Here is a 14,375-nt window from a genome sequence, read left to right on the forward strand (position 1 = left end):
CGGGTCGGGAGGCGACGGCGGCGGCGCCGCCGCCGCCGCCGCCAGCAGCGGCGGTGGCGGAGGCCCCAGCGGTGGCAGCGGCGGCATCAGTTCCGCTGGACTTGCCGTACATTCAATCTCTCGCGCTGTTGGACCGCCGCTACTGGTCGGAGCTCCATGTGCCTGGGGCGGATGCGCCGTTTCGGGTACGGAAGTAATGCCGTACGGGCCTACCATATGTCGTACATTACGATACCTAGGAGAACGTCGAAGTTGACTGTTATGACCCTTGAAGGGGGTTGTTGGTGATCCCCCCACGGCGCTCCCTAGAATGCTGCCCTCCCCCCCCTTCCCATACACACACGCACCCCACACACCCACACACCCACAAACCGCTCTCTATGGGTACGTGTATTCGCACTCCGCACATTCCGGTCAAAAAACGTTCCCCTTAACCCGCACACGCGCATATACATACGAACATACAAACACATTGTGACTTCTCCAGCCCTTACTTCTCGCTGCTCAGTTCATGTAAACACAACATCCGCACATATCCATACACACCCTGGCCAGTGTCAGGCCCGGTCAGATACTTGCAGCGTTCACACACGCACACCCATGCCCCTACACACACTCGTACACAGACGGGAAAGGGGCCGCTGGCGAAGTTAACCACCCTGTAACGACATACACGTACATACATACATACACACAGGTTCGCGGCGCCACCTATCTTAAGGACCGCAAGAAGGTCCCCGCCGGCCTCCCAGCCTTCAGCCTGGGGGCAGTGGAGATGATCCAGCTCCCGCCCCCCGGGGTCCCCGTGGGCCGGTACCGGCTCCCCCGACGGGGGGGGAAAGGGGGGCGGGGGGAGGAGGGGGAGGGGGAGGAGGAGGAGGAGGGTGGCGGGGGCAGCGCAAGGACCAGCAGCAGTGGCGGCGGCGGCGGCGGGGGAGATCTTCCGGGAATACCAGGTGGGTGTGTCGTCGAGTGTTTGTTTGCGTGTGATGAGTGTATGGATGGATCGTTGGTTGGTTGGTTGGTTGGTTGGAAGGACGGAAGGAAGGGAGGGTAAGTAGAGCAAGTATTATACACGAAATTGCACATGAGTGTTCTGTTGTACGACGCAGGCGTGGTGGAGCACGTTGGTCGCTTCCTTCCTGCCGTACGATTCAGCGGGGCACCGTTCTCCATCGTCATGCATCTGGTACGACAAAACACCCGCGGGGGGAAAAGAGGTGACGAGTCCACGGTAGGGGGAAAAGGACTACATATGTAAGTTCGTACAGTTGTACGAACTGTTTCCCGTTTCCGTACGAAAAAAGGTACTTGTGCTTGTGTGTACGTCACGACTTGGCCCACCTGGCCGCACCCGCGTGTCGGTGTTTTCCCCCCTCCTCCCCCCCCGGGTAACTGGTGAGTGGAATCCTCAGGGCCAGCCCCCCTTTCACCTCCTCCTCCTCCTCTTCCTCTTCTTTCCTTCTCACCTCTGTCGTACGCGGACCGGCCGATGTCCGTTGAAGTAGATTACATTCGCATTATTCCCCCTCTCCCTCACCCACACATACTCTCCACCGCCATTCCACCCCCAACCCCCATACACATATTCTCCACCGCATTTACCCCCCCCCCTTTCCCCCTCCCTCCGCTTCTCTTCCTACCAACTCCCTCTCCTCCCTTGGGCTTGGCTTTTCTTTTGCGTTGGAAAGAACGTTCGCGTTTGCGTTCTTTCCAACCCCCTTCTTTGCATTCTGCCGGCGTACACGCCGTCCAATGCGTCATCCCGTCAATGCGTCATCCCGTCCAATGCGTCATTAGGTCATCTCGTACGACACCTTCTGTGTCGTCCTGCGCCGCCTTTTGCTATTGTTTTTTAGTTCCTGCGCTTTCTTCCGTTTTCATATAGGTTCTTTAGGGCTTCTCGTTTCCAGCTTCCCCGATCAGCAAGTTTAATACTCCTTTTCAGCAGCATTTGCATGCGTTTTCGTATTTTTCTTTCGCTGCTCACAACTCCCCCACCTCTCTGCCTTGCATGTGCCTTTACCCGCTGCTCCTGCTGCCTGGCCAGGTGAGTCCAAAAGGTGGTTCGAGCTTCTTTGGTATTTCGCGTTGGCGTCGGTAGGCTAGCCGGAATAGTTTAGTTGGGTCGGTCGGGTCAGTCGCGCGTTCTAGTTTTTTTTGGGGGGGTTGGGAGGAGCACTTGCATACCGGCAGCCTTTCAGTATCAGCAATGCAGCTTTCTCTCCTGGCCAGCAACTTTACGCCACTTTTACGTCAGCACTATTTTTATCGCCGCCTTCACTACTTTTCTACACCTACTAGTTTACGGTTTGGCTATACTATTCAGCCTTTTTTTCTGGCGGCTTAGGTAGGTAGGACTTCCAACATCTACGTCAATTCGTCATCCCGAGGTTACAGTCGTCATCCCGAGGTTACAGTCGTCACAGTCGCCACGGACGCCTTTCGGTCAGTTCTTTCGGCTGCTACTATCTTGCTCTGGCAGCAGCTTCAATCGCGTGCGGTTCGTCTTTCCCCCTCCCCCCACCGGCCTGACAGGTAATACCGGGATCCCCCCTTTTGGGCATCCTTTCTGTGTTTTGCTGCGACAAGCACCCCTCCATTTTGGGCTCCCCTCCCGTACGACCCATGGACGAGCCACATGACTGGCAACCTTTTGACTTTGTACTGCACAAGTAAGTGACGGTTGGTACGGCTGGCAGGTTGGTGGGGGAGGTGGAGGAGGTGGCGACCTTCGTGCCAACGGCCAACGGTTAACCAACGATACCTAATCATTGCCGTCGCATGTCGTACAGGTTTGTGTACGGCAGTGACGAGACTCGCAACAAGATGCTGAAGCTGGTTCCCCACATCGCCTCCGGTTCCTGGATGATCAAACAGTCCGTGGGCACCACTCCGGTCATTATTGGCAAGGCGCTCAAGACAACCTATCACTGCACACCCACGTACATAGAGGTAGCAGGGGAGGGGGGAGGGGGAGTTGGAGGGTGGAGTTGGACAAGGACAGGACAGGACAGGAGGAGGGGTGAAAGGGAGGGAAAGGAAGTGGGAAAGGAAGAGGGAAAGGCGATATATTACTAAACAGGACAGAGCCGCAACATAAAAAAACGGATATGTTCATCGATTAGTATTTGTCTATTTGTGAGAATTCTGAAACAAGTGCGCGAATAAATAAATTAATACGTTTTAAAAAATTGTAAATTAAATATGAACCCGTAATAAAAACAGTTATAAAAATATGTACTTAAATAAATGAAGTTACCCGCAGATCAGAGCAACATGCCAAAGTATAACCTTTTTAACGAGCTCACTGATACCTTTTATTGGCCGACACCTTGTACGGCATTACCAGTACGGCATCCCCCCTTGCAATAATGCACGTACGGCTCCCTGTACGGCGCCCATTTAGGTGGATATCGACATCTCCGCCAACTCCGTGGCCAACTATGTGACGGGTATGGTGCGAGGTGCGACCACTTCCCTAGAGATCGACATTGGAATGGTTCTCGAGGGTGAGTGGGTGGTGGTGGAGTCTCTGGCGTGTGCGACCGTGCGTGTCTGTGTGTCTGTGTGTCTGTGTGTCTGTGTGTCTGTGTGTCTGTGTGTCTGTGTGTCTGTGTGTCTGTGTGTCTGTGTGTCTGTGTGTCTGTGTGTCTGTGTGTCTGTGTGTCTGTGTCTGTGTGTCTGTGTGTCTGTGTGTCTGTGTGTCTGTGTGTCTGTGTGTCTGTGTGTCTGTGTGTCTGTGTGTCTGTGTGTCTGTGTGTCTGTGTGTCTGTGTGTCTGTGTGTCTGTGTGTCTGTGTGTCTGTGTGTCTGTGTGTCTGTGTGTCTGTGTGTCTGTGTGTCTGTGTGTCTGTGTGTCTGTGTGTCTGTGTGTCTGTGTGTCTGTGTGTCTGTGTGTCTGTGTGTCTGTGTGTCTGTGTGTCTGTGTGTCTGTGTGTCTGTGTGTCTGTGTGTATGTGTGTATGTGTGTATGTGTGTATGTGTGTATGTGTGTCTGTGTGTATGTGTGTATGTGTGTATGTGTGTATGTGTGTATGTGTATACACCTCCCAGCCACCACCGCCCCGCACCACTTATCCACAGCAGCCGTTATCAGATGGTTTGAGTTCCCTGCAGCGCCATAGCATGGCGGGAAATGGAAAGAGAAGTGTGGCAGATATACTGCCCTAGACCGGTTCAAAGATCATCTTTTGTAAATCATCACAACCGCAACCACCACCACCACAAGCCACAACCATTTTCCACCACAACCACAACAACCAACCTAAAATACCTGTCACGTCAACCAACCACCTCCAACCACCACTGCAACTAACCATAACCCCACTAGGCTCGGCGCCCTGGGAGCTCCCGGAGTGCCTGCTGGGCGCATTCCGGGTGCACCGGCTCGACACGGGGCGGGGGGCGGTCTGTGTGGACTGGAGTCGGGAGCTCCCGCTCAAGGGGGGGGGAGCGGGGGGGGAGGGGGGAAGGGCAAGTAGGGGGAGAGCGGAGGGAGGGGGGAAGGGCAAGTAGGGGGGAGAGGGGGGGGCGGGGGGAAGGGCAAGTAGGGGGGGAGCGGAGGGAGGGGGGAAGGGCAAGTAGGGGGAGAGGGGGGGGAGGGGGGAAGGGCAAGTAGGGGGAGAGGTGGGGAGGCGAATCCACAGACAGATGAAGATGGTGGGGGAAAGACACGAACCACGGACGAGTGAAGCAGGGTGAAGCAGGAAGCGGGGGGAGGGAAAGGCTGGTAGTGGGAGGGGCCCAGGCAAAAGCAGGTAGGCTGGTAAATTCGTGTTCAGGATGTGCTATCCGACGACAATGCAAGCGGGAAGGCCGTCGTGCGGAAAGCAGGAAGGGGGAAAAGCTGTGCTGCGCTGTAGTCGAGCAGCTGTATGACGCTGTACGACTTTGTTCCTTGTCGTAACTTGAACGTTGGCTGAGCATGAGGTTTGTGGTAGTGAAAACGGAGCGATGGTGGTGGTGATGGTGGTGACGGTGATGGTTTGATGGTTGTTTTGATTTGGAAATCCGTGTTTTGAATCTTTTGTTTCGAATCCTTGTTTTGAATATTTCATCTCGTTAACCGGAGGATTTCGCCGTCTCAGGTCATTTCCCGCTTCTCCCGTTTCGGGCTTTATGTAGAACGCCCCTTTTGGAGTTTTCGGATGTTATTCCGTAATTCTTTTTCTTTTTATGAATTTCCTTTTTATGAATTCCTGGGTTGTATTGGGCCCCATTTGGCGCGGGCTGTATCAAACGACATCCGTATGTGTGGATCAACGGACGCCGTACATCTTAACGGACTTTAACGGAAGCATGGTCGTTCTTGATGAATTCCGTTGGAAGTCGCCACACTAGCCTATTGGGCACAGACGGGGATGCGGTACGGCAGTAGCGTTGGCATCTCTGGGAAGGGCCGGAGAGAAAGGCGATTGGAAGCCTAGCATATATGGGGGATATGGGGGTGGGTGCAGGGCGGGGGCTGAAGAGGAAGCATACCAGCATAAAATAATGAATCCACAACGGCCAACAACTACCAACGGCTAATAGCAACGGTAAAGAAGTCTACAACGAACTCCCATGTCTTCGTCTACGATGTACTGTAGGTAGGGACGGTTAAACATGCCTTTGCAGGCCTGCCAATCATTAAAATAAAAGCGATTATTCATCCCATTTCAACGTTATATACAGCTTAGCTCCAGATTAGCTCCTGGAGTGGATGAGCACTTCCGCAATTGTGGATGGATGCTGGGATGGGGCTCCGGTGCGCTTGCCAGAGAGCGCGTAAATACACGGTTTGTACGCACCCCGCCAGCCCGTACGTATCCCAGATGAATGCACATGATTAAAGAGAGATGGGATGCGCCATGTGATACGCTTCATACGCGTTTTGCGCAAGGGAAAATCCAAGGTATCGAGATTCGGTTGTACGTGTACGGAAGTAAGTTCACGGCGAGGCCCGCTGGTGTGCTCAGGCCGGTCGTTTTGGAAGAAATATCGATATCTTTGTCTTGCTTCGCAATTTGGATATAGAGTTGGGTTGCCTGAAAGAATTTACGCCAGATAATTTTGTGCTGTTGTTGACCTACCGTAACTGTGAAAGCTCAACCTTTCCGAGGAAGCTTTAAACAATGTCCTCACGTTATTTTGAACATGATGATCGTGAAGAGCCAGAAGAAAGACCCAAAAGGTCAAGTCACGCTGGTGGAACTCGTTTCGACAGGAAGGAGGATCGCTTGCAAGGTCGTCCAAAAATTGGTAAGGGTTCTCGATCCCATGGAGCTATGAAATTTTCTCGTTAGGTTGCTTGCATCCGGAAGCCGGTCATTGCATGGCATTGAGCAGATTTGTTTGTAATTTTGCAGGAGACCGTTTGACATATCCTTCAGATCGCGATCCCGATACGTCTGCGCGCGGCAATCGCTCGTTACGAGACGCACCACCCACAGAACCGCCACGTTTCAACAAATACAGCGGCCATGACGACCGCGTAGAGAGAGACGACCCTGATGGCAACGGTCCAACGGGACGCAAGAAATACAACGGCGATCACGCTGATAATCGCGGCTGGGAACGTACAGCGCTTGGCCGCGGCGAGCAGAAGGAGAGATGGGAGCGTCATGATAGCAGCGCTGGAGCAGGGGGCTTCCGGGGAGGACGCGGCGGTTACCGCGGCGGCTCCGGAACCGACGACTCCCGAGTCCGCCGTGACGGCCACGACGACCGTGACGAGCACGACTACAGCGGGGGCCGTGATGCTCATCGGCGCCGTGGCGGTGGCGCCGGTGGCGGTGGCTGGGATGAGTAAGTACTGTGCCTTACAGCCTGTGCCCCCTTGCTGCGACACCTGCCGCTGCTCCACGACCAGCACCAGCACCACCAGCACCACCTCTTCCCTCTCTCCCCGCCCCATGTTTCTACACGGAACGACATGAACAGTGAAAACGATAACGGCACGATGATCTGGTTCTCCGGAGGAGGACCCAATCCCCCGCGAGAGAGGCACGCATCTCAATGTGACACAAACAGTTCCGCCATCGTTCCTCACTCTCCGCTGCTCTCACTCGCCATCACGTTTAGGAATCGGGGACTGAGGGACTGCGTTTCTGTTAGAAATCCAATCATTCCATCGTCCCATGTAGGCGCCCCGGCAATCCGGGCGGCGGCGCCGGTGGTGGCGGTGGAGGTCGATTGTCTCGCACCTTGGAAGCCAGACTTGGAGAGCCCCGAAACAACACCGCCGCTGGAGCAGCGGCCTTTACAGCCGACCGAGGCGAGGGTGGCGACGGTGGGTACGGCGGCGGCGGCGGGTACGGCAGCGGACGCGGTGGATACCGTAACGAGCATGACGATAGAGACAACGACGGCGGCTGGTACGCTTACGGCGGCGGAGGTGGCGGTGGCGGCCGGGGCCGCTACCGCGGGGAGCATGATGACCGGGTAGCAGACGGCGGCGGAGGCGGAATCGGCAGGTACGGCGGCGGAGGCCGTGGCGGCGGCGCCCGGCACCGTGACGAGCATGACCACCGGGACGCGGTCGGGGACGACGACGATGACGACGACGGCTATGGAGCCCCCGGTGGTGGCAAGGGCCGCGGGGGCGGCCGGGGCCGGGGGCGCGGCTGGGGCAGCAGCCGGCTTCAGGACGACGCTGGCGGGTACGTGGAAACCACAAGGGGGCCCCCACAGGAATCTTTTCATGCCAGGTTACCAGAAATGAACTGCCGGCATCTCAGGAAGAGGAAGAGGGGGGCCCGCTGCAGGGAATTTTGTGTCGTGTGGGGAAGGGTGTGCGCGCAGGTGGAGGGACAGGGCAGGGAAGGAACGGGGGGCCTGGGTGTGCAGCTGTAGCGGGATGCAACGGTTGGGTGCAGCAGCTGGGAAAAAGGGGAGGAGCTCTGCAAATAGTACATGTTGTTTTGTGTTGTGGCCGGTAGACAAGGCCCGCGCCAGCCAGCTCAGCCGTTACTTAGCCCGCTACGTAGTCCGTTCGTCCGGTGCAAATAGAGGGGTATTATTAAAGAGGTGCTGGGGGGAAAGTAGCATTCCGCATACAGCAATTTTATGTGTTTGTGGGGGTGGGGGTGGGGTGGGGGGGCCCCGGGGGGGAAGTGATGGTGGCCACCCGCAGCGGCTTTGGCACACACGACACACCCCGCACAATGTTTAAAGCACGTTGTTTGTGTCACAGACACCCACTCAGCCCACCACCTCCACCACCACCACCTCCAGCTCCACCGCCACCTCTGGGGGAACACCCCATTTTCATCTCCGCAGTTCCCGGAAACACATCTTTACGGGCTACTCACGTCGGCCCCCGCGTCATACCTGTTGGAAAGTGACCGACACTCACATACATACATACATACATACAGTGACAATGGTGACAGCAGTAATGGGACCCGGGGAGGGGGGGTCTGTGGCGCTTTGCTGTGTTTAACAATTCCCCGTAAAAAAGAAACCCACGAAATCCATATCCGCAGGCAAGGCCCGTACGCCCGCAACGGCGGAGGCGGTCGGGGTTGGGGCCGCGGCGGTGGCCGCAGGCCGTACGGCGGTGAAGCTGACGGTGGCGGGTACGGCCGCCGCGGAGGCCGCGACCGGGAGCGGTCCCGCAGTCCCATGGGTCGCTGGGGACATGACAAATTCCAGGAACTGGTCGAGGAGGAGGAGAAGGCGGCGGAGGGGCAGGAGGGTGGTGAGGGCAAGGACGATGTCGTGCAGCAAGACGGCGCCGCGGGCTGGGGGGCGGGAGCGCAGAGAGGGTTGGGGCCCAGGCGGCGTTGGGGGGCGGGGCCAGAGGCGGGCCTGGACCGAAATGGTAGTGGCGGCGGTGCCGGTGGAGAGGGCGACGAGGCGCACGGGGATAAACTGGATGATGAGTTAATGGCGGAGGCGGCGGAGGCGGCGGCGTACGACGACCTGGGCGACTGACGACTTTGTGCTGACGGACCGCTGAATAACGAACTACTAATTACTGCACTTTTCGCATGGTGTGTGTGTGTGTGGTTGTGCCGGAACGGGGTCGGGGAATAATATGTCGGGTCGGGAAATGCACACAAAGAGGTTTTCTCGGTGTGGGATGCTGTGGAGATGAGGGGCAGGGGCCTGCGTGCACGTGTGCGCGCGCGTGTGTGTATGTGTATGTATGTTGCGTACGGCACATTGCGTGTGTGGAACACGCTTGCCTAGGAAGTATGCGCGCATGTGTGTATGTCTGTACATGTTGCGTGTTGCTCTGTGTTGCCGAATGGTATCGCTCGCTCGCGCGCTCGCTGGTTCCCCCGAGCCGTCTGACCGAGTTGGTGAAACCCAGCGCATTGTGTTGTCTTGCATGTGTACGAGGTCCAAAGTACCGGGCACTAACGTACCGTACCGGACTGCGGAAGGGTACGAGCGGGGCACATAGGGCACGAGGATATGTGTGTATGTGTGTGTGTGTATGTATGTGTGTGTGCGTACGGATGGAAGGATGACCGAACCGATCAGGATGACCGTTAGTGAGAGAGAAAGAGAGAGACACATCGCGCACAAGACAACTGGCAACATCACTTTTCGACATGCATGTTGGGGAGGGCCGACAGCCAGGGGGTGGGGTGGGGAGTGATTTGGAAGCTTCGCACTTCGTGAAGAGGGAAGTGGAAAGCAGGAAGAGGTGGTTGGGGTTGGTAATCTGGTGACTTGAATAATAAGGGGTTAGGGAATGGGGTTTGTGTGGAAGAGAACTTGGGGGATCGTTCGGGGGGAACGGAAAAAGGGGGGCCGGGGGAGAGGGGTGAGGGATTCTTCACGTAGCCACGTAGCTCGACACAGAACCCCCTTTTTCCCCCCACCCCCTTTTTTTGCCGCGTCATGGGTGGCCCATGACTCACACGAGATCACGCGAGTATCTACGGCCGCGGACAGCTTTCCCCTCTCCTTTCTTCATAACTTACTGCCCTTAACTTACTGCCCTTTCACCACTTCCGCCTGCTGGTGGGCTGATGGGAAAAACCCCATGACTCATGGAAGGGTGGCAAGGCGAGACCCACTGCAGTGCGTGCAGTAACGGCCCTACCTCTAGGAAGTGGAAATATTGCTGTAAGACATTTTGATGGTGGTTAATACCCCTGCTTGCTTGTCTTGGCAATTCGTCTGAAACCAATGTAAATGAAAATCGTGTGGAAAGCTAAATCGCCAATCGATCTACAATGCGGTTCAATCCGGCGGCAATCTCCATCCTCTGTTCCGTCCATCCTTTTCGACTTCCTTTTGGGCAAAGTTTAGACTTTTTGGCAAATTTCACTGTCTCACTGCAGCGAGTGCGACTGCGAGCGCGAGTGCGGTGGGCCGCGCGCCGTGGACTTGTGTTGTTGTTACTACGCAGGACGACCCCCATCCGGGCTCTCCTACCCCACTACCTCTCTCCGACAGGAAGCGACTCCCTCATCTGCGTGTCGTGGTGCCCAGCTTGATGGAGGTGGCGGTGGTCGATTGTTGATGGGGGTTGGCTCAAGTGCTCAATTTGGGCCCGGGCTGGCCTAATGGTGGTGATGGTGGTGGTGGTGGTGGTTGCCCGGTTCTCTACTTTGTGCTGGGGATGATAATGATGGTGACGGTGTCAAGCCTCACACCGTCTACCTAGTCCAGACTTCCAACTTTCAGCTTGACGAGAGGGCTCCCCACCCTGTGTACACCACCCCCCACCCGCGTTATGAATTACCCGCTCGCCTGTGGGGGAGAGAAAGAGGGGGGGCCGCTTGTACATTACGTTTACCTGGCTCACCTGACGTATCAGGCTTACCTCTTCAGCTACACACCACACCCACGCTCGAGCTATCTGCTGCAGTGGCTGTGCGGCGGTTGCAGCAACCTCGGCATCCCAGCCGCCGCAATAATCCCCCAACCCCCCTGCATCCGTACAGGCCGGTAGCTAGAGCGGCACGTGTGACAATTGATGGGTAGTGTCAACGTGGTGGGAGATGTGCTTGTTGCAGCAGTGCTGATGCTGTGGGAGGTATGCTTGTCAGAGCACTGGAGGCAGGAAGCCGGGGCTCATTACCTGATGAAGAGACGGTGTCTCTCTGGAACCTAGCAGACACGGCTAAGAGTCATTGACCGTTACACGCAGTCTGGAGGTCCGCGACCTGCCACCGACAGCCCCTTGCTTGGGCGTAAACGTATGAGTCTGAGGTGCCGTTACCGGCACACAGCAGGGGCTCGGCCGCCAAGTCCGTGGTCCAGGCCGGCTGCTCAACACTCAGCAGGCACAATCGCAGCTTGCCAGCCTTCAGCCTTTTGGCTTTGCGGTCTGGTGCCGCAGTCCTAACACACACGGAAAACAACACTGCACAACACCGTATGCATTGCCTACGGTGCCCCTTCGGGCATTAACCTGCCCCTTCGGGCGCCTGCCCACGCGCCCTTGGCGCCCTCTTAGCTCGACACAATTCCCCTAAGCTCTCAGCATTTTTTTGGGCGGGGCCCCAGCGCGAAGCGCCTTTGTCCGTGTGTGTGTGCGTGTGTGCGTGTGTAACGGACCAAACATAATATCTCGCCCGGCTGAAACGTGTTATAGGTACTATATATCATTCTCTATCGCAAGGTATCTCGCCTGTAGCCAACAAAAATCGTATGAGCACAAACAACTTTGGCTGTCGAGGCCAAAGTCACATCAACGCCTCTCGGGCTAAATTTAATCTCAAAAGGTACCGCGTATCTCATATTTAAATTCTTAGATGAAGGCGTATGATAACTCGAGCTCCCAGGCCTTGAGTGTGTAACGGACCAAACATAATATTTCACCCGGCTGAAACGCGTTATCGGTACTATATAGCATTTTCTGTTGCAAGGTATCTCGCATGTAGCTAACAAAGATCGTATGAGCACAAACAACTTTGGCTGCCTCCATTGACCGAGCTCATAGTCACATCAACGCCTCTCGGGCTAAATTTCATCTCAAAAAGGTGCCGTGTATCTCATCATTGATTTCCGAGATGACAGCGTATGATAACTTGAACACCCAGCTTGTGTTACCATTTGCCCGCACGGGCATTCCGACTTGCCACCAGCAGGCCGACAAACTTGCTTACATTTCTCTATGAAATACGCAAGCTGCTCATTTGTACATTTACTTTAGCCAATGCTCGGGGCCTCCGGAGACTTGCGGTGTGCCCCGATGAAGCCCGCGGCTGTGGGGCGGATTGCTGAGGCCGCTGGCGCTTGGGGGATAAACATCACAGACAGCACCGAAATTCACCCAGCTTTCGTTACCATTTGCACGGGCATTCCGACTTGCGGTCTGCCGCACTGTCCATGCGGCATGCACCCGGGATGGATGCGATTCGCGTGGAGCCCGCAGGCGGTGCTGACGATTCCGCCGGTGCAAGCTTAGCTCTCACACCATCAGCACTGCTGCAACAAAGCACATCTCCCACCGCGTTGACACTTACCCATCAATATAATTGATGGATACACGACACGTGCCGCGCTAGCTACCGGCCTGTACGGATGCAAGGGGGGCCCGCCCTTTTTCCGGCTTCGAGGAAGCCGACACCCGACTTGTCCACTTCCCCCTCGCACGGTGCTCTGGCGATCTAAATGACGCCCAGCACCGTGCGGCAGCGCACGAACTTGATTTTGCCCAGTGCCTTGGTGAGAATGTCAGACACCATGTTGTTGGTGGTGCAATAGCTGAGCTTAACCTCACCGTGCGTGGCCGTTTCACACACGATGTGATGGTGCACGTCGATGTAGCGCACCGACGTGATGGGGTTGTTGCCGAGGCTGAGCGCGCCTTGTGAATCCAGCTGGATGTTGGCGGCACCGGGTGACAGGTCCAGGTCGCCCACCAGCTTGCGCAGCCACATAGTGCCTCGCGCATGGTTGCTGTGGCGGCATGGTACTCGGCCTCCACGGACGAGGCAGCCACGGTGCGCTGCAACTGGCTGCTTCAGCTGACCGCTTCACTGCCGAGCAAGAATGTGTAGCCCGTGGTGGACCGGTGGGTGGCTGGGTTGCTGGCCCTGTCCGCATCATTGTACCCACCAAAGTTGCTGGTGTTGCCGCCACTGTCACCACGGTACCACAGCCCGAGTGTGCGGGTGCCGGATAGGTAGTGCAGCCTTCCCAGCACGAGCCCCATGTGGGCCTTGGTGGGGGCGGGCATGTGTTGCACGAGCATGCTCAGTGTGTGCGATGTCCGGGCGTGTGCTGATGGCCACCGCCACTGCCGTCGGGCATGTTAGACTTAGCACTGTCAGTGCTACCACCCGAGCAGCGGTGGACTTCCCGACTCTCCGCCACCACCGCTGCTGCTGCTGTCGGGGATGCGGGCCGTCACTGACCGGGCCCAGCGGCATGTGCAGGGACTGCCGTTGACTGTGGGTGTTGGGGTGGAAGGGGTGGTGTTGGGGTCGCCGGGGGCAGGGTGGCCACTGGGGTCGGCAGCATGGTGGGCGGTGTAGAGCCGCCGATGGGGTCCCTGCCGCCGGGGCAGGCGGGGCTAATGCTGAAGGGGGTGCCCACCCGTTGTGAACCGGGGCGCGGCGGTTGTCATCGAAGGTGACATTGCTGCTCACGGTCACCTTGCCCTCGACGAGGACATGGTGGGTGGCTGTGCCGTGCTCCGGTCGGTGGTAGGTTCCCGCCTTTGCATGAGGACCGAGTTTGTCCTGCTGGCTGGCTGGGATGCGGATGTAGGCCAGGCAGCCGAAGGTGCAGAGGTGGCTGACGTCGGGGGGGACGCCGTGATAAGCTGCCCACGGTGTGGCCTCCCGGCCCTGAGAGGGGGCAGCATTGCGCAGGAGGTTGGTGTAGAGTGCAGCCTCCACCCAGTAGCTGATCGGGAGTGCTGCGTCATGCAGCATCGCCCACACATGGTCGAGGAATGTGTGGTTGAGTCACTCCACTGCTCCGTTCTGCTCTGGGGTGTACGGCGCCGAGTGGGTGTGTGCGGTGCCATGCTGGTGCAGCCACCACTCCAGTTGATTGGTGATGTACTCACCGCCGTTGTCGCTGTGCACCGTGTGCACCCGTGCGTGGTTCGGGTGGCGGGCCTCCAGCTGCGTCACCATGTCCTGCAGCATTTCGCCCATAGGCTCTTGCTGGCCAGCATGCAGTCGGTGGACAGACCGGTGGGACCATCCAGCAGCGTCAGCAAGTAGTGTGCGCCCCCTCGGCCCATGGTCGGCATGGGCCCGACAGGTCAGAGTGTACGACCTCCAGTGCGACCTCCAGTGCTGCGGCTGGGGTGCCATGGCTGGGGTGGGCGGTTGCGTTCGCAGTGACACAGGCCTCGCAGACGGCCTCCGCCGCCTGGCACAGTGCCGCTGGAGTGACCTGTGGTCTCTGCACCAGCTGCTTGCTTATCAGCTACTCCAGCACGCGATAACCGAGGTGACCGTACTGGCA

General features: G+C 57.2%; 2 protein-coding genes across 2 annotated transcripts in view; both read left to right on the top strand.

The window, feature by feature from the left end:
- Positions 1-5,604, top strand: part of VOLCADRAFT_99063 (uncharacterized protein) — a gene marked incomplete at both ends in the record, with an annotated part of 27,140 nt that extends 21,536 nt beyond the window's left edge. The window contains 6 exons of the mRNA XM_002957850.1: positions 698-956; positions 2,051-2,100; positions 2,539-2,675; positions 2,796-2,955; positions 3,410-3,512; positions 5,591-5,604. Coding sequence (XP_002957896.1) covers positions 698-956; positions 2,051-2,100; positions 2,539-2,675; positions 2,796-2,955; positions 3,410-3,512; positions 5,591-5,604 — 723 coding nt within the window. The remainder of the gene's footprint in view (positions 1-697; positions 957-2,050; positions 2,101-2,538; positions 2,676-2,795; positions 2,956-3,409; positions 3,513-5,590) is intronic.
- Positions 5,605-6,115: 511 nt separating this feature from the next.
- On the top strand, positions 6,116-8,918 carry VOLCADRAFT_99064 (uncharacterized protein; the record flags this gene model as incomplete). Its single annotated transcript, XM_002957851.1, has 5 exons — positions 6,116-6,242; positions 6,374-6,788; positions 7,127-7,642; positions 8,217-8,293; positions 8,578-8,918. 5 exons carry the CDS (start codon positions 6,116-6,118, stop codon positions 8,916-8,918), a joined length of 1,476 nt encoding a protein of 491 aa, XP_002957897.1.
- Positions 8,919-14,375: the final 5,457 nt, after the last annotated feature.

Source organism: Volvox carteri (assembly GCF_000143455.1).
Source record: "Volvox carteri f. nagariensis unplaced genomic scaffold VOLCAscaffold_81, whole genome shotgun sequence".
NCBI lineage: Eukaryota > Viridiplantae > Chlorophyta > Chlorophyceae > Chlamydomonadales > Volvocaceae > Volvox > Volvox carteri.